The following is a 26,862-nucleotide window of genomic DNA, read 5'->3' on the forward strand; positions in this document are numbered from 1 at the left end:
AGGGCAAGGGACGAGTGAGGATGAGGGGTGTTAGTGAGTGCAGATGAATAGAGAGGAATGTGGAGCACTCCCATAGAGTGAAGAACAGAATTAAAATTGTAGTCCCTTCACATCACTAGTCAAAGGATAATAAGTCTGCCAATCACAACTGATGTGAAAGAGCTATGCTCCAGGAGCAAACGAATACAAGAACAGGGAAAAACGCGCTCTAACAGGGAGTAGGGGAATTGAGAAATACAAGAAAGCTAGCCATCAAGGGACTGACTCAAGCCTACTCTCCATATGGTATTGCAGACAATATGGCGTCCACAAAATATAGCTCAGGCAGTCTGTAGCTAAGATCTAAAAAAGGTTATGCACCCAAAAATACTTTAATCTATAGTTAAAAATAAGTTTGAAAATACGGATTCAATTACAATAGATGGCAGCAATAAACAGTAATAAACGGTAAAAGGTAATAAGGCGCGAGAAAATTAAAACCAACTATAATATGGAAAAGAAGTGGGAATATAAAATGAGATGACAGCTCCAAAATTGAGTTGAAGTTATTAATAGTTATAAACCGCGATTATATAAAACTACTGTAATGGCCACGTTCAACACAGCTTTGAATTTGTGACTGACTATAAAAGTTTTCCTGTAATTCTACCCTATCTGTCAGATTCAAGACTGTTATTAAGTTTATGTATTACTGAAACTGAAGTCCATGTCTGGTTATTCGAATTTTCAGTAAATTAGCACCATATAAAATGTTAAAACAATGTACACATGAATAAAACAAATATCTTCATGAAAAAGTAAACCAAGTCTCTCGAGAAATGCATTGACATGAGTAATCAAACCCCTTTCCTTAAAAAAGACGGAGAATATTAAGAAAAATTTGACAATTAAAAAACAAATAGAAAAGAATGGCAGCTATGGTCGGTAGCGGGTCGTGGCTGTGGGGGGAGGGGAGGGTCATGTAATTGCACTCCTTGCTGTAGTGTCCTGCATGGTTCATAGAGACACAGACCGACGATGTGATTTGGGAGCTTCTTTATTGGCGGTCCTTCCTCGTCCTGGTACATGGGCTAACTGCCGTTCTTGGTCCCTGGCTCCTCCCTTTCCGCCCACCCTCGGCCTTCCTCGGGCCGGTCCTAGTGCCCATCGATGTGTCCATCATTACATCTCCCCTCTCTGTAAACAAAAATAGAAAAACACAGCAATCTGTCTAACCCTTTGCTTTCCCGTCGCTGACAATTGCCACTTAAAGTTCTTTGATGAGGCGAGACGGTTTTTTCGTGGTCCTTCTGGGGCGCAACTGATGGTCAGGGATGTCTTGCTCGTGTTCATCAGCAATCTCCATCAGTACTTGACTGCGGTTGGGTGGTGTCTCTGGTTCCTTTTTCTCAGCTCGCGGTTCAGTCAGTAGTTCTTTGACATTAGGGCTGCACTTCAGCGTGAGAGGCATGTCGACGTTCATCCGCCTAGTCCTTCATTTTTTCTTTCTTCAGCTTGTCTGTGGCCGCGATCTCCTCATAGTCAGAATCGGGATACTGTTCACTCGCTGGGATGCTCATCATTCGTAATCTAGTGCGCACTGATCGGCCTAGCATGAGGGTGGCAGGACATTTGCCCGTGTTGGAGTGGGGTGTGTTTCGGTAGGCTCGTAGTACCTCGTTGAGTGCTGTCTGGATATTCTTTCGAGTGAGCTCCGGCTGCTGAATGGCTTTCTTGACCGTGGCCATGAAAGGCCATAGTGGTGTGATCTTCCAGTGTTTGAAGTTTAGGTGTTGAGCAAATTCGGCAAAGTCGTGGCTGTTGAATGGGGGCCCATTGTCAGTTTTCACCACGTGAGGAATGCCCCACGTAGCAAATACTTCCTCTAGAATTGGTATGGCGCTGGAGGCTTTTGTGGATGTGCACAACTGTGCAATGGGGAATCTGGAATCTGGAATATTCGTCCATGATGACCAGGACATATTGGCCTGAATTGAATGGCCAAAGAAATCAATGTCAACGTGTTGACTGACACCCTCCGGCAGTGGAGACATTTGCAGCGGTGCAGGGGGATCTGGACGGCTCACTAGCTGACATTGTGGGCAGTCTTTCAGTGTTGTTTCCACCATTAGATCCAGTGTTGGAAACCAGACTCTCTCGCGGAGTGCTCTTTTCGTGGCTACTATTCCCCGGTGTCCTTCATGTGCTAGATTTATTACCCCTTGCCTTAGTTGTCGTGGGATCACAATTCTAGTGTCTCTTAGGATGCGCCGATTTGTCGCTATTGACAGTTCTTCGTGGACGTGTTTGAACGCTGCCATTTCTTTGTCGTTTTGTCCATTTGTTTGTGAAGGTCGCCAGCTATTGGTTTGTATCCGGCGTTTCACTTCTTGCAGGGTGACGTCGGACTGTGTCGCCTCACAGATGGCTTCCAGCGGAACTGCAGGAGGTCTAGCCTGATCTACCACAAAGTGGATGTATTCATCCGCAATCGATTGTTCCGATTTGCTGGTCCTGATGGGGTGTCTGGACGTGTAGTCGGCGGGGTTTGCGGCTTTCCCTGGCTTGTGTATGATGGTGTAGGTGTATTCTTGTAGCCTGAGGCTCCATCTCTCTATTCGTGGTGGCATTTATACTCGAGGGTTTCCGAAAATTATGATCAGAGCTTGATGATCAGTGACCAGAGTGAAGTGCTTTCCGAAGATGAATATGTGGAAATGTTAACAGGCCCATGCGACAGCTAAACTTTCCTTCTCTGGCAGGGAGTATGCTCTCTCCGTGTCTGTTAGACTCCTACTGGCATATGCTACAATGTGCGGTTGGTCCTCATCTCTGTCATATTGTGCTAGGATGGCCCCTAGCCTTACGGGGCTTGCATCCACTGTTATTTCTGTCTTCTTTTTTGGATTGAACTAAGCCATTTTTTTAGCCGACTCCACAGCTTCCTTGATCTCTCTGAACGCCCGTTCACATTGAGCGGACCACTGAAACGGCTGCCCTGTTTGGTGAGCGTTCTCAGGGGGTGACTTATTGTGGCGTAGTCTGGTATGTATCTGGAGCAGTAGCTGGCCATGCCCAGGAATGAGCGTACGTCACCAACGTCATCTGGGATCGGTGTGTCATTGAGCGCTGCTACCTTTCGGGGTCAGGTTTCATCCCATTTCCAGAGAAGATGTGGCCAAAAAATTTCTGTGTTGGCTTATGAAATTCACACTTGTCCTGATTGAGTGTGAGGTTGGCTTCCATCAATGCATGACAGACCCGATCTAGCGCCCTGTCATGTTCTTGAGTGGTTGCTCCATAGACCAGGATGTCATCGCTATAGTTCAGTACTTTGGGAACATGATGAATTGCTCTCCTGATTGCTTCTTGAAAGATTTCTGCTGCTGAGGACACCCCAAAACTTAGTTTTTTGTATCTGAACAGCCCTAGATGTGTTTAGAATGTCGTGATATATCGGGACCGCTCATGCAACTCTAATTGGTGATATCCTTTGTTAAGGTCCAGTTTTGAAAATATCTTGGCTCCGTTGAGTGACGTGATCATGTCACTGATGTGAGGGCCTGGGTGCCTCTCCCTCTCAATCGCTGTGTTAGGTGCTCTCATGTCTACACATAGACGGACTCGGTTTGTCTCTCCTTTCTTTGGAACCACTACAACCGGGGAGACATATGGGGTTGGCCCATCAGTCCTCTCTATGATGTCAGCCTCGAGTAAGTCTTGGAGCTCTTTCTCCACGGCTTCCTGCAGATGAAACGGGATCTTCCGATGGTGTTGCGCTACTGGTGTGATTTGATCGTTGATGTGCAGTTTGATTTGGCAGTTTTTTATCTTCCCGAGACCTTGGAAGAGCTTGGGGAACTTCTTAATGATGTCTGGTTTGTCATCCACTTTGTACAGTATGTCTACCTGATAGAGCAAGATTTCGCATCGCGACTTGCTCGAGTCAAGAACCTCGAAAAATCTATTATAATCTCGTAACTTAAATTGTTCGTTTTACTAATTTTATGTATTTTGAATGTGCGTGGGTATCATAGAGATGCTTGCCTATGTGTTTTACTAATACGATTAATCCTTGTTCCTAAAATGGCCGCTGCTTGACTTTCCTCTTCTGCGCATGCGTCAGTCACACTCACGTGACTTCACGTAGAGATAGTTTTGGAGGGAAAGGGTGCGCATGCGTAATCGCCATAAAATGGCAGCTTAATGTGATAATGAAGTGAAGCTCGTGCTATTGCTTAATCGTGTCGTTATGTGTAGCACTTACCCGTAATTGCATAGTATATTTTTACAATGATGAAACTAAAATATGAAATCATGACTTGTAATACATTCATTTATTTCTATGTACTAATTTGTTTTCGCTTACTTTTCATGTTATCCTCGGCACTGAGGGTGATGGGGCTGGGGAGTCCATCTTGGAGGGCACTACTGCGCAGAATCAGTCGTGGTGCGGTGGCATTGAAACCAAGCCAAAGAAGGTTGCTGCCAGAGCCTGCATGGGAAGATGCACCTTCACCCAGCGAGAAAGCCTAATTTGTACCCTATTTGAATACATTGTATTTCTTTCCATTGTATTCCCTGCGACTTCTCGTGGGAACCCCAATCTTGCTAGGCGGCACCTTAGGATGCAAAATAGGCCTTAGAATAGTCTGTTCTGATTGGTGTGTTAACCAAATCCTACCTTAGGACCAATCCAAACTGGGGATTCTGACACTTTGCAACATTTGGGGGGGTGGTACCCTGTCCCAAAACAGTATATCTAGCCTAGGTTCACCTAGGGAATTTGTCCGACTTGTCCGAATAGCTGACCTGTCACTGACCCAACGCACTCAATGGGTGACTGAATTTACAGAGAGCTGCGGAGCACTCTGTCCGAATTTGACCATAGACTAAGGTTTTATTGAACCTTAAAGTGCTGGCGGAGCACTTTGCTGGGGAGTTCGCTAACCCAATCGGGGTTCTGACTGATATCTGCAGAGAGGGTGGAGCGCAGGCGTTGCTTCCGAACTGCGGGTGCTGGTTGTATCCTGGTGGTCCTGTCCTGATCCTAATCTGGGTTTCCTGTCCTGTCCTGGGGTGTCCATTCTGCACCTGCTGTCCCATTGATGACTGCTATTCCTTGGGGTATTTCCTGTCCTTAACTGACCCGTGGCCAGGGTTGGTTTTCACACCAGTCTAGGTAAATATCTTGCCGAAAACTCTAAACTGCACCTTTCTATTTTCTGTCTTTGCTTCAATAAAGACATACTTCGCATATGATACATTTTCCATGCTTTTTCGCAACCATTGCATATCATAAAGTTATTTGCATTTACTTTCATAGCGTGTTCCTATGTTCCCCTGCCTTTTTAGTATAAATCTTTCCATACTGTTTATGAATTAAATATGTTTACAATTTTCTCTTAAATACTGAATTGAAGTAATAACGTTAGAATTATAGCGTGTTGAATTTTTCTACCCTTCCATAGATGTATAGGTTTCCCTGGTGTCTTTTCTCTCGAAATATGACCCATTGATAAAATTCCTAATACGTGCATAAAAATCCTAGCATTAAGTACAACCCCTTGAATTCCATTTCCGTTATTTCTGAATTCCCTCATTATAGGGTTAGATGGTTGCCTGTATACTCTTCCTATATGGTTATGTGCTCTTCGTTATTCTGATTATAGATTGCCTCATTACTATAAACTGTATGATTGCAGAATCTGAAATCTAAGATAAACTTTTAAAACTTCTCAGTTGTCCGTGGTCATTTTATGAAAAGGTAAAGGTTTTAATGTTGGGTTTTGTATTTTGCTGCCTTTCCTTTTACAGCTAGCTCCCTGACCCATCGTGGTCATAGGTACCCATAACGGTGGATGGTAAGTTGGGTACACTGGAAGTCATCGAAAGGGACCCACAATTATTGGTAGTAGATTGCGTGGTCATCTGATCAATGTATATGATAAAGTAAAGTATATGGGCCGAAGCCAGAAGTGGCGAAATTATTGGTCGGGTGACCCGCGATCTCTATCAGTAATTTTCTGGTAGCATCGAGGATGGTTAGGGAATAGTTAAAGGATAGGTAGGACTAGTTAGTCTAGCTAAGTCGGATGCTGCTATAAGAGTAGGCGCTTCAAGGGAATTGATCACTCACTTGAAAATTGTTTACTTTGAAAAATTATGAAATGTTTTAAAATTGTTATTCTTGTTATTATACTGTTATATGTATTAATCCATTCGTACGTAAAACGTCTTTTATGTTGTTAGGAATCCCCGGGGAATTGAATAGCGAGTGGTGAATAGAATCCACTTGCTTTGAGGTCACTGGCTTTCAAGGAAAGTTGGTGCAGGTTAGGCAGAACTGGAAGCACTAACTAGGGTTTTTTCTGAATGTGTGATTGAATAAATGTTAGTAACGAGGTTCATTGGCAAAATTCCTATTGTGGCATAAACCTAGTGAGGGTCACACCGGAAGAGTAGCAGGTTCATCGGAGCTTGAGTGAAAGCAAAAGGGCTCGCTGGTGAAACTTTAGACTTGGATATATCCCGGAAAGGTGGATGAGTCTAGGGAAGTAGCAGGTGCCCCAATGCTAGTGTGAAGGGTAGGCGGAAGAGATCTACCCGTAGAGTGTGAAAAGTAAATGGAAGTAGTTTACTTGCAGTGAAACAAAACTCTTTCCTGTCTAGACACTTGAGCACAGTGGCGAATGTGTATTCGTTGTTAAATAACCAAGCACTAGCACTTTAGAAAGAAAGAAAGTATCTGTTACCTTGTAAAGGAGGGAGTCAGGCGCGAAGCTGCTCTGACGTCACTCTGTGCCGCGCTGGGATTGGTAGTCACAGCGGGGTTGTAGCGGAGCTGGAATTGTAAAGGAGGGGTGAGTGCCGGAGCGTGAGAACGGTCTCGCGAAAGGCCGCGCACCCATTGGTCGAGATTTTTTGAACTTGTGCATTTCATTGGTCGCACGAAAATAAAAGACGCACTGGGATTGGAAGTGATTTTGTAAACAAAGTCACTCGTAAAAATCGTATGTGGCATTCGTATAGACCGCATACCAGACCTGATCCACGGCATATGGGATTTGAGGACGATCAGTGGAAAGGCGTTAAAAACGACATTATGTACGGAACTAAGAGAAAAGTATCTCTTGTAAACAAAGTAAAGAATTATTTCAAAAAGGACAAGCCGATTAAAACTAGAGAAGGTGTTGTCATACCGCAACCCAACACTCCCGCATCTTTCATGATGTTCGATAAAGGGTACAACACATGTGTATGGTTGGAGAATTGGGTGGAATACACGAAGGATGACGGAGTATTGGCTTTTCCGTTAGAGGGTACCTTTAACAGTAGGATTCTATTCAATCTTAGAACCCGAATGAATGACTTACATCCCAGACCTAGGTTAACGCAGTATGAAGCACTAGAGGAATGGGAAATCGAGGCTTTTGAAATGTCGTGTATTTCTATAGGTTCTGATTCGATCCCCCTATTCCTGACCCTATTCTGGTTAAACTTACTAGCTAGTTAACTAACAGTCAGCCCATGAGGCAAGAAATCCCCCATGATGCAGATACCGTTATCTGACGCAGTCACACTACGGCACAGGAACGTGTTATCTGATTAGGTCATAACGCTTGAGATCTAATTAGACAAGCGACATTCCTCCAGCCCCTGATAAGGCATACGACGTTCTCATAACAAATCAAACCTATGACAACCTGGATAATCCGTGCGGCCATTGTTTTGATTTCACAGAGAACTTTTGCAAAAGAATGTGCTAACGAGCAAGTCGTATGACATCTTTATTGACGTACCTATGTCCATCCTTACGTCAATCTCGGCACCTTTAAGGTATAAATATTGCCGACCTTGCCCTATGCAAACACACGCGTGGTGACAAGACGGAGCAGCCATACTTGCCGAAGCCGAGAGCAGAAGCAGACCCCGCAGGCAGAAGCCCCGCCTTCCTGACGCGCTGAGAGACGCGCTGCTATCTCAAGCCGAGAGACCCAGCACCGGCGCTTCTGGGCAGCCCTCGCAGGCAGCCTGGAATATCGAGAGCAGAGAAAGAGATACCATTCCTCATTCATCCTAAATTCCAGGTACAGAACTGAATAACCCCTCCTAGAGAATTCTTTAGTTATTCACTTGGCAAAAACAAACTTAAACTAAACTGTAACTTTCTATTCCCGCCCACGCATTAGACTTAGGTCAGGTACACGGGGTAGGCGTATTTAGAAACACCAGTTGAGTACGTTTAGTCAAATGTATATGTGTATGTAAATATATTTTAATCATTTTAAACATCATATGGCTCAGAAACCATATCAATGTTTTTACAGTATTATTTTATACTATTGCTTCTAATGTATGCACTTTACTTAACTATAAGTATTGCAATAATATCGATCCATTTCTCTTGTACGAGAAAAGAGACTGATCAATAAATAACATCTTTTATTGAACACGCCCGTCTCTTCCTTTTCTCTACATTCTGATGAGACTAAGAATGCACGTACTGACTGAGTAAAATAATTGCCTTGTGCTCACACGACTCTTGAGATTGACTCTTGATTAGGGGAGAGCAAAGTTGTCATGTTCTATGGTTGTCAGAAACTAAATCCCTTCTTGTCTAATCAGGGGAGTTCATCCTTCCTTGAACATTCGAGAAAGTTTCTAGCGAACTCTGAGCTTAGCTGGCAAACCCAAAAATTAAGTCTAGTTTCGACAGTAGTAGACCTAGTTAACGTCTGGCCTAGGTCTTTACTGCTGTAGGTACTATTCCAATGCGCAGAGCCTATTGGGAAAATAGGAGCTACACTACAGAAAGGGATAAGCCCCGAATAGATAAAGGGTTAACTAAATTTTACCCAAAGTTGAAGCAGGAAGCCCGAGCCAAAAAGATGAAACAGTGGAGACAGAATATGATTGTAGAAGGACTGTTTCCCATGTTGCCAGCATGTGGTCCTCCTGGGGGGGAGAAGAAAACGGAAAAGTGCAAACATTGGGTACCTATTGGAGAGTCGGATGATGAATTATTGGATGACCTGTGTATGAGAAGTCCGCCTCCTTATAATGAAAGAAATAGACCTTCCAGTGAGGGGGATAATTCCCGAAGACTTCATCTTCAGGATGAGGCCCGATCAGCCAGTGCAGGAGGGGGTTGGCCCATACCTCCTTATACCGAGAACTTAGGTCCTGTAGATACAAGAGATATCTATCCAAGAATATCAGCTGGTGGGGATGCCAGGCACTTCCGTGAAAGCGATTTTTCCCCGAGACCTCCCTATGAGGGTGAGCCAAGACCCTCAGGTTCAGGAATGCCATTTTTACAGCCTCTATATGAAAGAGAACCAAGGTCCCTAGGTACAGGAAGTTTGTTCCCAAGACCAAATTATGGTGAAGGACCTAGTGAGACTCATCCCACTGCCCCGAGTTATGCTCCCACTCTGACCCCACAGGTGTTACATGACAAATCCGTAGAAAGATTATTGGAAGAAAAGGAGCGAGAAATTCTAGCAAGGCAGAGAGCTGAGATAATTCAGAAAATGTCCCAGTTAAATACCAGTCCTGAGGCATTGACAATCCCAGTAACAATTGGACCCGTGGTTCCATTGTACGGGGATCGGCATGAAAGTCCAAACCCTCCAGTCATTTCCCCAGTCATAACCCAGCCAAGACCAGAACCCTTAATTGTAGATGAACAGACAAGTGAGGGCGAGTCTGAAGTCTCACTAATGGATCTGCCCAAAAGAAATACAGGGAAAAGAATGTAGAAAAGGCATAATCCTTTTAATGCGAGGGAGATTCAAATGGAATCGACTTCGGGTACTAGAAGTGTCACTTTGGTCACACCTGAGGAAATCGAAAGATGGAGCCAAGAATTAGAAAAACAAACTCCGCAGACGAAACCTTTAGATCTCTACAAACTGAGAGTAGAAATAGAAGAACTAATGGCAGGAAATGTGGGATTAGACAGATTAAATACCTACTCTGAAGAAGAACTGTTGTTTATTTGCAAAAGTCTTACCCGAAATGCCCGAGTACTTCATGAAAAATTTACAGATACTGCTGCTAGCATGGGAATAGATATTTCAAAATCGAAACCCTTGCAGAAACCATACAGAGCAGAATTTTCAGACAAAGATTTGGAAAACCTGAATATATCAGGGAAAAAGGCACAGGTCAAAGAACTATTGACAGTGTTACAGAAATGGGGAGACGTAGAAAGATGGAAAGCCAGATGGGCTAGGAAAAAAGATGAGGCCAGGTCTAAGCAGGCAACTCCTGAATTCATCCTAAAGGAAGCAGACAAACCAGAACAGTTATGCCCTATGCGCGAAGTGCCAGGAGGAAAATATGTACATGTTCCATGGTCCCGACAGGATATTGTGTCCTTTACCAATGACTTCCCGAAATTACGAGAAAAGCCAGTCGATTGGTACCGGCAGGTAGAAAGATTTGTAAAAGTGCAGAAATGCTTGTGGAAGGACCTGGATGGATTCTTCGACATAGTGGTCCCTGTAGATCTGTGGACTGAGTGTAAAATAGCCATAGCTTGGCCTAGTGAGGAATACCCGAGGGACTCCAAAACAGGTGAACCCTCTATTGAGGTAATGAGGAAATATGAACAAGTAATTCAGCATCTGAAGCTAAAAGTGCCCGCAAAGGAAACCGATTGGACCAAGATAGATAGAACCACGCAAGAAAGGGACGAGACTGTGCATTCCTTTTATGAAAGGCTGTTGCAAGTGTTCAAAACATACAGTGGTATAGATAACATCGAGATGAAGGACATGACACATTTTATTTACAGGTTTGTAAATGGTTTAAGGCCCGAAATTTGTCAGTGGATAAAAGATAACAAAATTTGTTGGCAATCCAAAAAGATGGATGAGGTCCTACGGTACGCAAAGTACTGAGAGGACGAAATGGCAGAAAAGAAGAAGGCCCTGAAGGAGAAAGTGATGTGGGCACAAGTAAAGCTCGCAGAACAGCAGGAAAAACAATTGAGTAAGATAAATAAAACTACTCAGAACCAAGGCCCTGGGGGTGGGGGTGGAGGAAAGCCCCGAGCAAAAATGAGCAGAGAAGAAGCCAAAAAGAAATTTCCCTGCCACCAGTGCGGGGAAATTGGACATTGGAGAGACGAGTGTCCGTATTTGCAGTCCGATAATACCCAAACCCCTGATTTAACTCCACAGACGCAGAATGAAAAGCCAAGAAAGACCCAGCAGCAGGTAAAAATGATTCAAATACCCCGAGCGCCAAAGCCAACTTTTAAGGGAAAATCACCGCAGGGAGATGACATAGAGATTTGGGGGGGCAATGAGAACAGAAATGCAGCAACTTCGCAATATTTGTTAAATGACACTTTTTTCTGTGACGACGAGTACTGACGGGGCCTGAGAGGGGAGGACAAGGAGAGCGTACTTGGCGCCTCTTTGCCGGTAGACCAGTCAGGGCCATACATTGAAGGAAAGGTTGATGGAAATGATGTCACCTTTCTATTGGACACTGGTGCTACCCGTTCTACTGTAAGAACAGCAGACGTTCCAAACCTACCCCTCTCGGGAGAAGCAATCCAAGTAGTGGGTGTATCTAATCAATTGATTAGTACCCCCGTTACCGAGCCCATGGAGATATCAATAGGGAACTTCAAAGAAATGCACAGATTTGTCGTCTGTGATACCAGTCCAGTGAACTTACTGGGACGTGATTTGCTGTGCAAAATGAACTGCACTATCTTTTGCACACCAAAGGGCGTTGAGATTCAAACCCCAGACGAAGATGGTATTTACAAGTTAATGTTAGTCAGACCGGACTCAGAAATTAAGCGAATGACTATACAAGACTTACCTGAAGAACTCCAACAGACAGTAAAGCCAGAAGTATGGGACTTTACAGGAAAGGATGTACGATTAATGGCCAATGTAGACCCAATACAAATAGCCATAAAAGAAAATGCAGCCTACCCCAATACTAAGCCTTACAGAATGAGTGCCGAAGTGAGAGCAGGAGTTGCCATTGAAATACAGAAATTGCTAGAAGCAAACATCATACAAGAAGTGATGAGTAGCCCGTGTAATTCCCCAATAATTGGAATCAAGAAACCTAGTGGCAAGTACAGAGTAGTGCAGGACCTGAGAAAGGTAAACAAAATTGTGGTTCCTTGTTGTCCTATTGTCCCAAACCCAGCTGTGATTCTGTATCAGATTCCCTGGGATGCTGAATGGTTCACTGTGATTGACCTATGTCATGAATTCTTTTCAATCCCATTGCATCCAGATAGCAAATTTCTTTTCTCATTTGCTTTCAACAGTCACGTGTACGTTTGGAACAGGGTCCCCCAGGGGTACACAGAAAGCCCCTCTATCTTTAATCAGATCTTGAAAAAATGCCTGGAAACTTTAGTCTTACCTAGAAAGTCTGCTTTGGTGCAATACATTGACGACCTCTTGGTGGCGTCCAAAAGTCATAGGGATTGCGTGATTGACACCATTGCCCTACTAAATCACCTAAGTGAAAAGGGACATAAAGTGGCCCCTGAAAAATTACAGTTCTGTTCAAAAACAGTGAAATATCTGGGGCACCAGATAGAAAAGGGAATCAGAAAAGTCACCTCAGAGAGAGTCAGAATAATTCAAAAGATGCAGTTACCGCGTACTCAGAAAGAAATCAGAATGTTCCTTGGAGTTGTAGGTTACTGCAGGCAATGGATTGTGGGATTCGCAGTCCATGCAAAGCCTTTAATAAAAATGACAAAAAAAGGAGCACCGGACCCTGTGGAATGGGATGATGAAAGCTTAACGGCATTTACAAAATTACGAGATTGTCTGTGTACTGCTCCCGCTTTGGGAATGCCAGATTATTCCAAGGAGTTTGCTTTATTCTGTGACACACGAGACAATTGTGAATTGTCGGTCCTAACACAGGAACATGGCTTAACTAGACGGCCCGTGGCATATTTTTCTGCCACTTTAGATCCAGTGGCTGCTGGACTACCTGGATGTTTGAAAGCAGTGGCTGCAACATGCACAAGTTTAGAACAGAGTGAGTCTATTGTCATGGGACATCCTGTAACTGTGTATGTTCCACACGCAGTTGTGATTTTACTAACCAGAACCAAGACTCAGTATCTCACCCCTAGTCGGCTGACTAAATACGAGAGGATTCTCGTGGGTGCTGCAAATGTGGCCATCACTCGGTGTAATATACTGAACCCAGCCACTCTACTCCCTGACTCGATGGTTTTAGAAGACCAGGGGGAGAACGAGCATGATTGCATTGACCTGACAGAATTTAGTACTAAACCCCGCCCAGACATTAAAGAAACACCCTTGCCTGTACATGATGAAGAATGGTTTGTGGATGGTTCATGCATGAGACACAAACTTGTAGGCCTAAGTGCTGCCTACGCTGTGGTTGCGTTAGACAAAGTCAAAGAAGCATCCTGTTTATTTGGAATAAAGTCTGCACAAGTAGCCGAACTAATTGCCTTGATAAGAGCTTGCAAATTGGGAAAAGACCAAAGAATAACAGTGTATACTGACAGCCAGTACTGTTATGGGGTTGTGCATGACTTTGGCCAATTATGGCTACAAAGAGAATTCCTGACTTCATCAGGTACCCCCATTCGAAATGGAAAAGTTATCCAAGACCTTCTAGAGGCAATCCAATTACCAAAGGAATTGGCAGTGGTCAAATGTGTTGCTCATAAAAAGGGCCTTGACCCTGTGTCATTGGGAAATGATTTTGCTGATCGGGTAGCAAAACAATGTGCTATGGATCGCATGTCAATGAAAATCAGACGGGGTGGGACTGGAAACAGCTGCCAACTTATGGTGTTTGAAGAAGTGCCTACCTGGGATGAAGTGAGAGAATGGCAGCATGCTGTGCCTTGGGAAGAGAAAGAGAAGTGGAAGGGACTTGGTTGTCAACCAAGACGTGAGCATGGTGTCATGGTGGGCCCAGATGGTATGCCTGTGTTACCTAGGAACCAGCTCGCCCCTATGGCCAGACTGATACATGAAGGATCACACATTGGTAGGGATGCCATGGTTCTGGTATTTCAACAAACATGGTATAACCCGAAGTTCAGGAAAGTAGCAGAATCCCTTTGCCAGAGGTGCATGACGTGTCAACAGTTCAACGCTGGCAAAAGAACAGTAGTTGAACTGGGGAAAATTGGGAAATCAGGGGGTCCCTTTGTAAGAATACAAATTGACTTCATCACCATGCCACGCTGCGAGGGAAAAAGATATGTCCTTGTAGTGGTCTGCCTATTTTCAAAATGGGTGGAAGCTTACCCTGTCCCACAGAGTGATGCCTTAACAGTAGCCAAATTGTTACTACGAGAATTGATACCTAGGTTCGGGGTGGCAGTCAATTTGAATCAGATAGAGGCGGACATTTTCAGAATGAGGTGTTGGACCAACTCTGTAAAGCGTTTGGAATCACACAAAAATTGCACTGTGCACATCGTCCAGAGGCTTCTGGAGTGGTAGAGCAGATAAATGGCACTATTAAATCAAGGTTGGCCAAAATGTGTGACTCAACTGGAATGAATTGGATTACTGCTTTGCCTCTTGTTCTGATGGGACTCTGAAGTATTCCTGATCGGAGAACAGGCCTGAGCCCCCATGAAATATTGATGGGAAGAGTGATGAGACAAGCATGGGTACCAGGAAACAAACTGTTAAGCATTTCTGATGATTTGGTACTTGAGTATTGCAGGAAACTGGGTGACCAAGTGCGTTCTATCTCTCGCCAGATTGGGGAAGACGCCGTCGCCAACCCGACAACTCCAGTTCACAAATTGGTTCCAGGCGACTGGGTTAGAATAAAGAAGCATACTCGTTCGAGTTGCCTTGCACCGAGGTGGGGAGAAAAACGCCAAGTAATACTGGTGACCACGACAGCAGTGAAGTGTGCAGGCGTTCCCAGGTGGATCCATGCCAGCCATACTCAAAAGATAATTCCAGACAAGGAGCCTGGAGCTGAAGGTTGTCCAGCTGAGGGATCTGCGGATGTCGGTCCTGAAGTGCTGAAGACGAACAACCAAGCACCAGTCCAGCTGAGGGTCCTGTAAACGTTGGTCCGGAAGTAGCTGATGACGAGCAACCGAGCACCAGCCAAGATGATTGGATACCTATAATCGATTTCATTGAAGACCCAATCAGAACAAGAGAGCGAATCTACGAGGATAGAGAGTGGATTAGAGAGGTTGAGACAGGCACAGGCGAAGACCCTCAGATCATTGAGATTCACATCAAATCTGAGGACGAAGAGGGAGGTCAGACAGGGACAGAACAAGTGATCGATACTCCTCCACTGACTCCTGATATTGAAAAGGGACAGACTAGAACTAGTGCAAAGGTTTGAGCAGAAGAAAATCAAGAGATCGAAGTGCTTGAACAGGATCAGACAGAACTAGAAGAACGTGTTCAGGACATAGACACAGAGACATTTAAAAGCCAGAACCCAATTTCACCTGAACGAAGCCAGTTTAGTAACCAGGCAGAAGAATTAGATACAAGACCTGGGACTAGTAAGACAGGAAGGGAACAGACAGAGGAAGTGCCACAAACGAATGAAAACAAAAGAGCATTAGAAGAAAGTCAAATAACAGTGCCAACCAAAAGACTCAAGAAAAAGAAAAATATCGAACTAAGATACATTAAGAGACTAAGACTGAGAATAAAAACAGTAGAAGAGAAACTTGCTGACAGAAGAAAAAGCATACGAATAGCAGAGCAAGCTGGAGAAAGCTCCAACAGAAGGAGTGATCGAATAAAAAGACTGAATGAGAAATACCAGGATCCTGAATGGACATATCTGATTCTGGAAAATTTAGAGGATCATGAAATTACTGACGAAAGCGACGGGGAACAGATTACTGATTACTCTGCAGAGGAAGAGGACGAACCACCGTGAAATTGCTCAGCATAAAGGTACCTGGGCAAGGACACAAAGAGGGGTTGAAAACTTCTTCTGAGCCAAAATGTCTGATTCAAGCGTGAGTGGTAGACCTAGCCGCAGTTGTTGCAAAACATGCTGCAAGGTATGTATATGTAGTATAGTTATAGTAATATTAGTTTGGATAGGACTAACAGTTTTCATTCCTTTTATGGTAAGCAAAAATACTAATATTGACCCTACTCAGATTACCGACACTGAAGAACTGACAACACGAAGTGTAGAAAGACGTGAAAAGGCACTCAGACAGACAAAACGAGACTTAGAAGCATCAGATGACGAAGGACTACATTACCACGGAGTTAGAAACCAGACACACTTAAATGTTTTCGCAAACCTGTTAGTGCATTATGTAGAAACTATGGAAATAGAAGATTGCTATGTCTGCATGAATCTACCTACTTCTGTGGCTGAAGGCGTGACATATCATCACCTACCTCTGACCTATGGAATCTCCTGTAGTATTTTAGCAAGCTTATTTTACAAAAGAGGACCGTTACAGTACTATTACTCTAACAATGACGTGATCTTTTCTGAACTTCCTATACGTGGAAATCTGAATCCTGTACATACCAAAAGTGACGTTACACGTTATATGGGAGAATACTTTCTGACTATAGGTACAATAGACTTAAATGAAGCACACAGAGACAACTTGACCTGTTCATTACATGAACAAGAAAAGATATTTTTGAACATGGCAGAGAAGAGAAGGGAGAGTTTCCAAAGAAAGGCAAATGATAAAAGACAGAAAACACCAAAATGGGCGGAGGACATGGAAAGCACCTCAAATGGCGGGGCAGGGCCTGCTTTGTTGCTGAATTTCGAAAAGAAAGGGAAACTCTGTCTTCATCGCGAGAAGACTAGTTATTATAATAATATTTTCATTGGTTCCAGTCAATGTGAACACAATTACAAAGTAATTGGAGGTTGGGGTTTCAAAAATGGGTCAGAACCTGTGTTTACCGGAATTTATTATGTATGTGGAAACAAGGCTTATTTCAAATTGCCGGATCACTGGTATGGAAGCTGCTACTTTGGCATTGTTTTCCCGAAAATATACCACGTGAATGAAATTGCTGGAAGCAACGAAAACACTAATGGCTTAGTGCGTAGTAAAAGAGAAAGCGTAGGTGAAATAATGGGTAGTATTTTTAGTGCACTGATACCGGGAGTGGGAGTGGTTCTGAACACTCACAGAATTTGCAAATTATCCACAATAGTGGATGTGTTGTCTACGGACACGGCTCATGGATTTCTGCTGGTCAATACTGAAATGGTTGCGATCAGATCAATGGTTTTGCAGAACAGACTTGCTCTTGACACCTTATTAGCAAAAGAGGGCGGAGTCTGCCGGATGTTGAAGGCGCAACATTGTTGCACTTACATTCCGGACAAAAGCGTACAGCTCAAAAGATATGTGAAAAACATTACTAATTTGGAAAAGGAACTCAAACCACTCGAGGTTGACAGTGCCTGGAAGAGACTGGTTGATGGTCTCTCCAATGTAGGTCATTGGTTTGCTAGTTTAGGTAAAAGCTTATTGTTAAAGGTACTGATGCCAATTGGAGTGATAGGTCTTATCTTATTTCTCATATTCGTCTTTTGCAAATGTCGCAAACACACAAAGAAATACCAAGTGAATGCGAGAGGAGTGAAACGGAGTGCGGATGAGCTTGAATTGGAAGAAATGAATAATCAGATTTATAAAAAGGTGAAAAATTCTCACCCTACCAAAAATGAGAAAGAGAAACTGAATCGCCTGTTAGAAGAGATAGAAATGTACAAAGTGTGAAAGAAAGTTGGCATCTGGTTCCATTATTTTGTGATGATAGTAAATATCATCAAAGAGGGGATTGATAGAGCAAGATTTCGCATCGCGACTTGCTCGAGTCAAGAACCTCGAAAAATCTATTATAATCTCGTAACTTAAATTGTTCGTTTTACTAATTTTATGTATTTTGAATGTGCGTGGGTATCATAGAGATGCTTGCCTATGTGTTTTACTAATACGATTAATCCTTGTTCCTAAAATGGCCGCTGCTTGACTTTCCTCTTCTGCGCATGCGTCAGTCACACTCACGTGACTTCACGTAGAGATAGTTTTGGAGGGAAAGGGTGCGCATGCGTAATCGCCATAAAATGGCAGCTTAATGTGATAATGAAGTGAAGCTCGTGCTATTGCTTAATCGTGTCGTTATGTGTAGCACTTACCCGTAATTGCATAGTATATTTTTACAATGATGAAACTAAAATATGAAATCATGACCTGTAATACATTCATTTATTTCTATGTACTAATTTGTTTTCGCTTACTTTTCATGTATCCTCGGAACTGAGGGGTGATGGGGCTGGGGAGTCCATCTTGGAGGGCACTACTGCGCAGAATCAGTCGTGGTGCGGTGGCATTGAAACCAAGCCAAAGAAGGTTGCTGCCAGAGCCTGCATGGGAAGATGCACCTTCACCCAGCGAGAAAGCCTAATTTGTACCCTATTTGAATACATTCCATTGTATTCCCTGCGACTTCTCGTGGGAACCCCAATCTTGCTAGGCGGCACCTTAGGATGCAAAATAGGCCTTAGAATAGTCTGTTCTGATTGGTGTGTTAACCAAATCCTACCTTAGGACCAATCCAAACTGGGGATCTGACACTTTGCAACATTTGGGGGGTGGTACCCTGTCCCAAAACAGTATATCTAGCCTAGGTTCACCTAGGGAATTTGTCCGACTTGTCCGAATAGCTGACCTGTCACTGACCCAACGCACTCAGTAGGTGACTGAATTTACAGAGAGCTGCGGAGCACTCTGTCCGAATTTGACCATAGACTAAGGTTTTATTGAACCTTAAAGTGCTGGCGGAGCACTTTGCTGGGGAGTTTGCTAACCCAATCGGGGTTCTGACTGATAGCTGCAGAGAGGGTGGAGCGCAGGCGTTGCTTCCGAACTGCGGGTGCTGGTCGTATCCTGGTGGTCCTGTCCTGATCCTAATCTGGGTTTCCTGTCCTGTCCTGGGGTGTCCATTCTGCACCTGCTGTCCCATTGATGACTGCTATTCCTTAGGGTATTTCCTGTCCTTAACTGACCCGTGGCCAGGGTTGGTTTTCACACCAGTCTAGGTAAATATCTTGCCGAAAACTCTAAACTGCACCTTTCTATTTTCTGTCTTTGCTTCAATAAAGACATACTTCGCATATGATAAATTTTCCATGCTTTTTCGCAACCATTGCATATCATAAAGTTATTTGCATTTACTTTCATAGCGTGTTCCTATGTTCCCCTGCCTTTTTAGTATAAATCTTTCCATACTGTTTATGAATTAAATATGTTTACAATTTTCTCTTAAATACTGAATTGAAGTAATAACGTTAGAATTATAGCGTGTTGCATTTTTCTACCCTTCCATAGATGTATAGGTTTCCCTGGTGTCTTTTCTCTCGAAATATGACCCATTGATAAAATTCCTAATACGTGCATAAAAATCCTAGCATTAAGTACAACCCCTTGAATTCCATTTCCGTTATTTCTGAATTCCCTCATTATAGGGTTAGATGGTTGCCTGTATACTCTTCCTATATGGTTATGTGCTCTTCGTTATTCTGATTATAGATTGCCTCATTACTATAAACTGTATGATTGCAGAATCTGAAATCTAAGATAAACTTTTAAAACTTCTCAGTTGTCTGTGGTCATTTTATGAAAAGGTAAAGGTTTTAATGTTGGGTTTTGTATTTTGCTGCCTTTCCTTTTACAGCTAGCTCCCTGACCCATCGTGGTCATAGGTACCCATAACGGTGGATGGTAAGTTGGGTACACTGGAAGTCATCGAAGGGACCCACAATTATTGGTAGTAGATTGCGTGGTCATCTGATCAATGTATATGATAAAGTAAAGTATATGGGCCCGAAGCCAGAAGTGGCGAAATTATTGGTCGGGTGACCCGCGATCTCTATCGGAACTTCTTAATGATGTCTGGTTTGTCATCCACTTTGTACAGTATGTCTACCAACTTCAGTCATTCAGCGGTGGCTAGACTTAGTAGGCAGTCTGTCTCAGGCCCTTCGATGACGTGAATGTAGGCTTGTATTGTGCGATCTTGGTAGGATAGATCGGTCGCGAACTTCCCAAGACAGGGGAGTGGTTTCTTTAACATCCACGTATATACTAGCACATGGGCGTTGACCAGTTTGGGAGGTGGGTTCATTCTTTGATATTCCGCCACAGGTAGGTAGTTTAGTGACGCCCCACTGTCCAGCACAAACTTGGTGTGATGAGAACCAATTCTGATGTCTAGCCGTGGATACTCTTTTAGACGATCAGGATCTGCTACAAAATATACATATTGGTCTCGGTCTTTTTAGATAGGTGATAGGGATCTTGACTCTCTTGATAACGATCGTCGAGATTGATATGTTCGGCAGTAGTGACAGCTGGATTGTGACGACCCAGTGGATGAGTCTCGCCTATCCTGTACTGCTCTGACATGGTGACGACTGCTCGAGGGGCGATATTGCCGGGTATGTTCTCGTTGGTCATCCTTGTGTGACGTCCCGCACATGCTTTCGAAATGGTTGTCTCTACCACACTTCCGACATCGTTGGTCTAGGGCTGGGCATGCGTCTGCATGTGGAAAATCATAACCGCATCTGTAGCACTTAAATTGTCTTTCTGACCTTTTCTTGGTGCGACTTGCGCTTCTGCGTCGGCGACTTGAAGGGTGGTATTGCTTCTTGGATCTAGAGGAGCGCGCTTGAGGTGGGGACCGTCCGTGCACTTGTCGAGACTGCATCCTGAACGCCTGTTCATGTTTCTCACTCCTCCTGGCTTCCATCTTCTTCGCATGCTCGTCTGCTTGATCATCAACTCTTGTCATCTCCTCAATCTCCTCTAGCGGGTAGCTTTCCTTGAGCAGTTTGCATCTCAAGGGCTCTGACAGACAGCCTTCTATAATTCTCAGTCGGATGGCATCCTCGGTGGAGAACTTGTCAAAATCACAATATCTTGCTAAGCGTCTCAGGCGTGTGACAAATGCACTCATTTGCTCGCCTTTCTCTTGCGATGCCAGGTTGAATGTATACCGCTCATAATTGACAATCTTTTTGTGCAAGAACTTGCGGTTGAGTGCTTCACAGACCTTAGCATATGAACCGGCTGACTCAACAGGCAGCTCCTTTTTGATCTGGCCCACTTCTTTGCCTACAAGATTCTTGAGCGCGATCAATAGCTGTCCAGCCTCAGTTACATGGGACCCCGACATGAAGTTTGTGAAATCTTCAAGCCATTCTTGCCATCGCAAGCCTATACCGCCACCAGATTCAAGAGTGAGGGTCTCTGGAGGGCACAGGAACGAGACTCCCAACACACTCATGAGAACGGGGTCAGCCATCGCGCACTCCCGTTATTTCAAACGTGCCAACAGAAGTCCTTTCTGTCGAATCTGTGATTGGATTTGCACTCGCCAGTGCTTGTTTACTGTTCCAGTTGCACTCGCCAGTGCTTGTTTACTTTTTCTTGCACTCACCAGTGCTTGTTTACTGTTCCAGTTGCACTCGCCAGTGCTTGTTTACTTTTTCTTGCACTCACCAGTGCTTGTTTACTTTTCCATTTGCACTCACCAGTGCTTGTTTATTCTTTCCTTTGCACTCGCCAGTGCTTGTTTACTGTTCCAGTTGCACTCGCCAGTGCTTGTTTACTTTTTCTTGCACTCGCCAGTGCTTTGGCCAGCTGCCAGGCTTTCCACCTACAATTCTGTAAAAGTGCCAATTTAGGGGCCCACTTTGGGTCCACCTAGTATAATCGCTAGGAAATTCGACTCTGGTCATAATCAAAATGTTGGCAATCGGTCATTACTATAAACTTTAGGCACTAGTGCTTTCTGAGTCGCTTGACAGTCGGCAAGAATATTCTCCAGTCTGCTGGAGTGTGGAGGCTGGAGCAAGAACTTAATATTCATAAGGCAAAAGTAAGCAGCAAGCCAAAAAAGCAGAGGCATTAAGAAAATTGTTTTCCTTTGTCTTGCCTAGGATAGGAATATACATGCATACGCCTGAAATGGATGGTGATGCACATCTAGGAGGTGGGATCTTAGCACAAGGATAGGACACTCCTGCTGGGGCTCTTTCACAAATCTCGAATGAGGGGAAAAGAATGACAATGTAAATGCGAGAAACTGGTTCATGGACACTTAGGACAATTTCAGCAAACATTTCAAGGCAAGTAAATGTATTATAATTTAAATAGATGTTTTAGTGAAACTCTGAATTGATTTTTTTTTTATTCAACTGCACCCACCTCAAGCGAGTGAGCATAGAGAGGTTTGTGTTAAAAAACACAACCAAAAACGTTCCTATCCTTCGTCAACAGCTAAAATGACTATCATTGAGTAAGTTTCACTTTAAACTAGCACTCAGTTCCTTTGCATGCGAATGTACATTCATACAAAAGGAGGAGAGAAAGAGTCCGCTGCAACAAGCAGCTGTTGTAGAAGCAAGAATAAAAAAATCATTCTAAATGTCACAAGGCAGCATTCTCTGTTGTATTTGGGAAATATTAAGAACCTGGGAGCCTACTTTTGTTTGTACACATGAGAAAGCACCCTGAACCAGGAACATGCGGAGCTGTTCTATGAAAGGATATTTATAAAGGAAGAGGGGGTCCCTTATTCCAGGAAGATAGACAATTGAATGTACATAGAGATGCAATGAAGCCTATGTATGTTTTCCAAATGGAACAATCATAAATATTTATTTGCTTCAATAAAAAGCAATGGTCTGGGAAAACAAATAAAGGAGAGTTACATAAGACATACAGACTTCGGCGCCACAAATCAGGACACGGCCCCCTCCTCAAGGAGAGTTATATAACAAAGGCGATGGCGCGTCCACGCTGCTCCCCCTGAGCACAACTGCACTGCCCTGATTATTTCCTTGTAACAGCTTCTGAAGGTGCATGGCTCCCCTCTGCCTTAAGCGCCATCTTAAAGGGAGTCACATTCCTTTTTTCATTTTATGCTTATTCGTTTACAGTTATGTTAACTGATTTTAATTTACCAGTACTCAATCACTCACAGGGGAGCCTGTGAGGGCTGAATGGGTTGCTGGACTCGGGTTAGAAAGCCCCTATTGCTTTTTCTCCGCATTTTACTAGCACGCTTTGGCGCCACAAACCAGGGCATGCCCCCCCCCCCCCCACACTTCATGGAGGGGTATACAGGAAAGGTAATAGCGCATATGCGCAGCTGGAGAACCAGTCCACGGTTGGATCACACCTAGCGCCAGAAACCCTCCTCCTTTCACCTGCCAGCTTGCTGCCAAAAAACACCTTGACGCCTTCGGGTAATATGTTGCGCTATATAAATATTTAAAATAAATAAATAAAATAAATACTGGTGAGGAACTCCAAGAGCTCAACCCAACACGTTCCGCCAGCTGCGCTTGTTTTAACCTGACTCCTCCCCTTCTAACGACCACTTTAAAATCCGTCAATTTCAGCCTCGACCTAGCCAAGTCCTTCTCCTTCACACCTCTAAGCTAATCCACACCACTTCTTCCTTCTCAAATGGCCAAACAATCATCCAAGCTTTTTAGCGCTCTTATTAATGCACGTTACCTCCCAAAGCATAACATTGAAATAGCTGATTTCTTAGATAGCTAGAAACTGGACATTGTATTTGGCATGGAAACTTGGGCAGAGGAGGCGTCTAGCCATGATTTCACAATTGCAGTGCCCACTGGATTTTCTTTATAAAGGCTAGGAAGACAGGAAAAAAGAGGGGGCTCTTTAGCTATAGTATACCGAGACTCTTTCGCAGCTACCTTTGATGCAGTGCCATCTCCTGATTGTGAAGCCCTTTTTTAAAATTTAGAGTTAAACCACAAATAACCCTTCAAAGGTCTTCTGATTTACCCGCCACCCGGCCCAAGAACCAGGTTTATTATTTATCTTTGTGTCCTGCTCGAAGCTAGTCTTTGACTAAAAACTCTACTATATTAGGTGACTTTAATTTTCACCTAGAATCTTACACAGATAAAGATACTGGATCATTACTCAAAACGATTGCCACACTAGGGCAGTCACAATTGATCAAACAGCCCACTCATCTGGCCAGAAACTCTGGACGGTTTGTTTACTAGTAATTCCTGCAGTACCATAGAGGATGTCTTCCCACTCACCTGGTCAGACCATCATGCCATTATCTTTGGACTTAATGTCCCACTTGACCTCCATTCTCCTCCGCCATCTTATGACTCCACCCATCAGAGGGATTGGGCAAAAAACAACACAAACACATGAATTCCACACCTCTCTTTATCTCAACCCACTCTCCCACATGACACAGAGCTAGCCGCTTCCCTTTATACAGATTGGCTCAACTCAACCGTCCTCCAGTTAGCTCCACCAAAACACTTCAACACAAATAGAGGCAAAACGTCCACCCCATGGTTCATTGAGGCTCTCAGATTGGAGAAACAAGCCTGCAGAATCTACGAGAAGAACTCCTATAAAACTAGCATTGATGAAATGCAAAAATCTCCAAGTAAAAGAAAATAATAATTTCTTTACTCAACAAATTGAAGAGGCCAAAGACTCCACACTAAGAAGTTATTCCAGGTGGTGACCAAGCTTACCACTGTCCCTAGCAATAAGACAGTTGGCCACAGCCAACAGTTCTGCAAAAAACTTCTGTAGAGCTTCAGGGATAAAGTGGATCAAATGTTCTCAAAATTCCATGCTTCAACTAAGGTGTATGCCAAGGGGCAGTCCACTCTGGTAAACCCCAACCCCATCCCTTTGTACTTAATTATTTCCTCAATAGAGAAAGCCTGTATTTACTTCAAGTGGCTCTTCTCGGGCAGTCTTGGCCCCGACCACCTATATTGAGCAGTATTGGTCATCATCCACATCTTGACTGGTTTTTCATCCCCGTCACCCTGCTTTTAATTTTACATGGGGATATGGAATTCCCCCAAATTGCCCGTAGTTGGAACTGGGTTACATATGGTGTAACCCTATCCCTGACTCAGGCTTAACTTTGTATGTCCTGATGATCCTAACATTTCTCTAAGGATCAAAATGTCATTGACTATGACACTTAGACTCAATTGTTAGAATTGTTCATTTCTGTACACATTAATGTTGGCACTTATGGACTATGACTACAAACACTGCATTTCATTTGTCATATTCATATGCCTGATATGGATTCATTTGCCAGAGGGTGGTTACCCTATGGAGTGCTTAGTGATCTATTTTAGACAACGCTGAACTTTGTATTTATATGATTCATGCACAGGATCAGAGGGTGATACCTGAGGTTCTGTGAATTCTGAACCTGTGGGTTCCATTTTGTGTATGGCAGCCATTTTGTGGTTGCCCTCACATAGGCCAATGATTGTGGCGAACTAGTCTTTTAAGGACATGTACACCTTAGCTTGAGTTCATGCTGACTCCTGTTTGACCTGAGTGAACTGACCCTGTTGCCTGAAGCTGACCTTGTTAAACCAGTTCCTGCCCTTTAACTGATCAAGATTGAGGATCAAAGCACAGGACATTGTAGAGTTTGGTATGCACACACACACCCTTTATCCTGCTTCTGATCTGTTTTCTGTTCCTTCTTTTATGGTCTGTTTATGATATGGGTTGTGGTCCTTTTATTATGGGTTTGTCCGGCTTGTGTAAGAAGGAATGTTAGGCATTTTGCATGCTTGCAAAAGCTAGGACTGCCCCTTACTTGTATGCTGAAGTTTGTAACCCTAAGCATTTAAAAGGCCTCTGTTTTCTGTATTCTTCAGACTACCTCATTCAGTTGCTACGGCTTCTGTGTGACGTGGCCTCACTTATTAAATTTAATAAAGATGTCTTTTCATTTTTCAGCTTCTGTGCCAACTTCTTTTTTTATTAGTAAGTATTCCCTGAGAATGAAGATTTCATTTCTTCATACCTTGCACCCTACCAAGCACTGAATCAGTATATCAGAAAGAATTTACAGATTAACTATAGAGTGCCACAAAAACTTTTCGAATTCTGCACGTATGATTGCACACCCATAGTGAAATGGGATAATAATGGTAAGTTAAGATATTTTCAGAGCACTTGGCCCAATGTAAGATGAAGCATTTGATGTAGAATACTGAAGCGACTAGTGTGGAGGTCTTTACTACGATAAATGATGACACGTTCTTCTTCAAAAACATAATCTTTGTTTTAAACTGTTCAGGCAGTAAATCAGCAGTAATGCAACTTGTTCTCTTTAAACCTCAACCAAATTAAATGAAAGCCCACTCATGCAGATCAAACTACTTAACATTCTGATTACCATATTCCTTTACATCTCACTGCACTGGCCATTTAACTATCATAAACATAGCACTGGTATATTCACTCAAGATAGGAGACATCATCATTTACCTTTGCCGAAGAGCACAACTTCCTTTTGATCCTCCTGGGCAGGATAAATGCAATGGGTGCTGGGCCGTGGCTTCACTGAGAAAACACCATGTTCATCCAATAAGTCTATATGAAGCTAAAAGGATAAAAAAAAATGGTTTGCAATGGAAAGACTGCATTCCTGCATACGATCAGAGAAGGACGCATATATTAGAAGTAAATATTGCATGGACCAACACATATAACAAAATATATCTAAAGCACTCATATCTCTTCTCTACTCCAGTCAGTAAAAAAGCATCCTGTGCTACAGTCACCTCCTTGAACTCTCTACTTAGGTCTACAAAATCTAGAGCATGGTGTCTACTGGAGCCTTTGATCTGATAAGAATAAGAATGTCATGGAAGAAAATGTTACTTATGCGAAACTAGTTCATATGTGTGCTTCATACTTTTACATCCTCTGAACAGTCCCAGTCATGAGGCTCGGAATCCTTGTTACACAAACAGCAGCTTTAGAAACAACACTATAAG

General features: G+C 43.4%; 1 protein-coding gene across 2 annotated transcripts in view; it reads right to left on the reverse strand.

Annotated features, from left to right (window-relative positions):
• The window catches only part of HYDIN (HYDIN axonemal central pair apparatus protein), a 3,619,565-nt gene that overhangs the window by 963,677 nt on the left and 2,629,026 nt on the right, over positions 1-26,862 (reverse strand). For both annotated transcript variants that reach the window (XM_078670948.1, XM_078670947.1), the window contains one exon: positions 26,351-26,465. In XM_078670948.1, coding sequence (XP_078527074.1) covers positions 26,351-26,465 — 115 coding nt within the window. The remainder of the gene's footprint in view (positions 1-26,350; positions 26,466-26,862) is intronic.

Source organism: Lissotriton helveticus, chromosome 12, assembly GCF_964261635.1.
Source record: "Lissotriton helveticus chromosome 12, aLisHel1.1, whole genome shotgun sequence".
Lineage (NCBI taxonomy): Eukaryota > Metazoa > Chordata > Amphibia > Caudata > Salamandridae > Lissotriton > Lissotriton helveticus.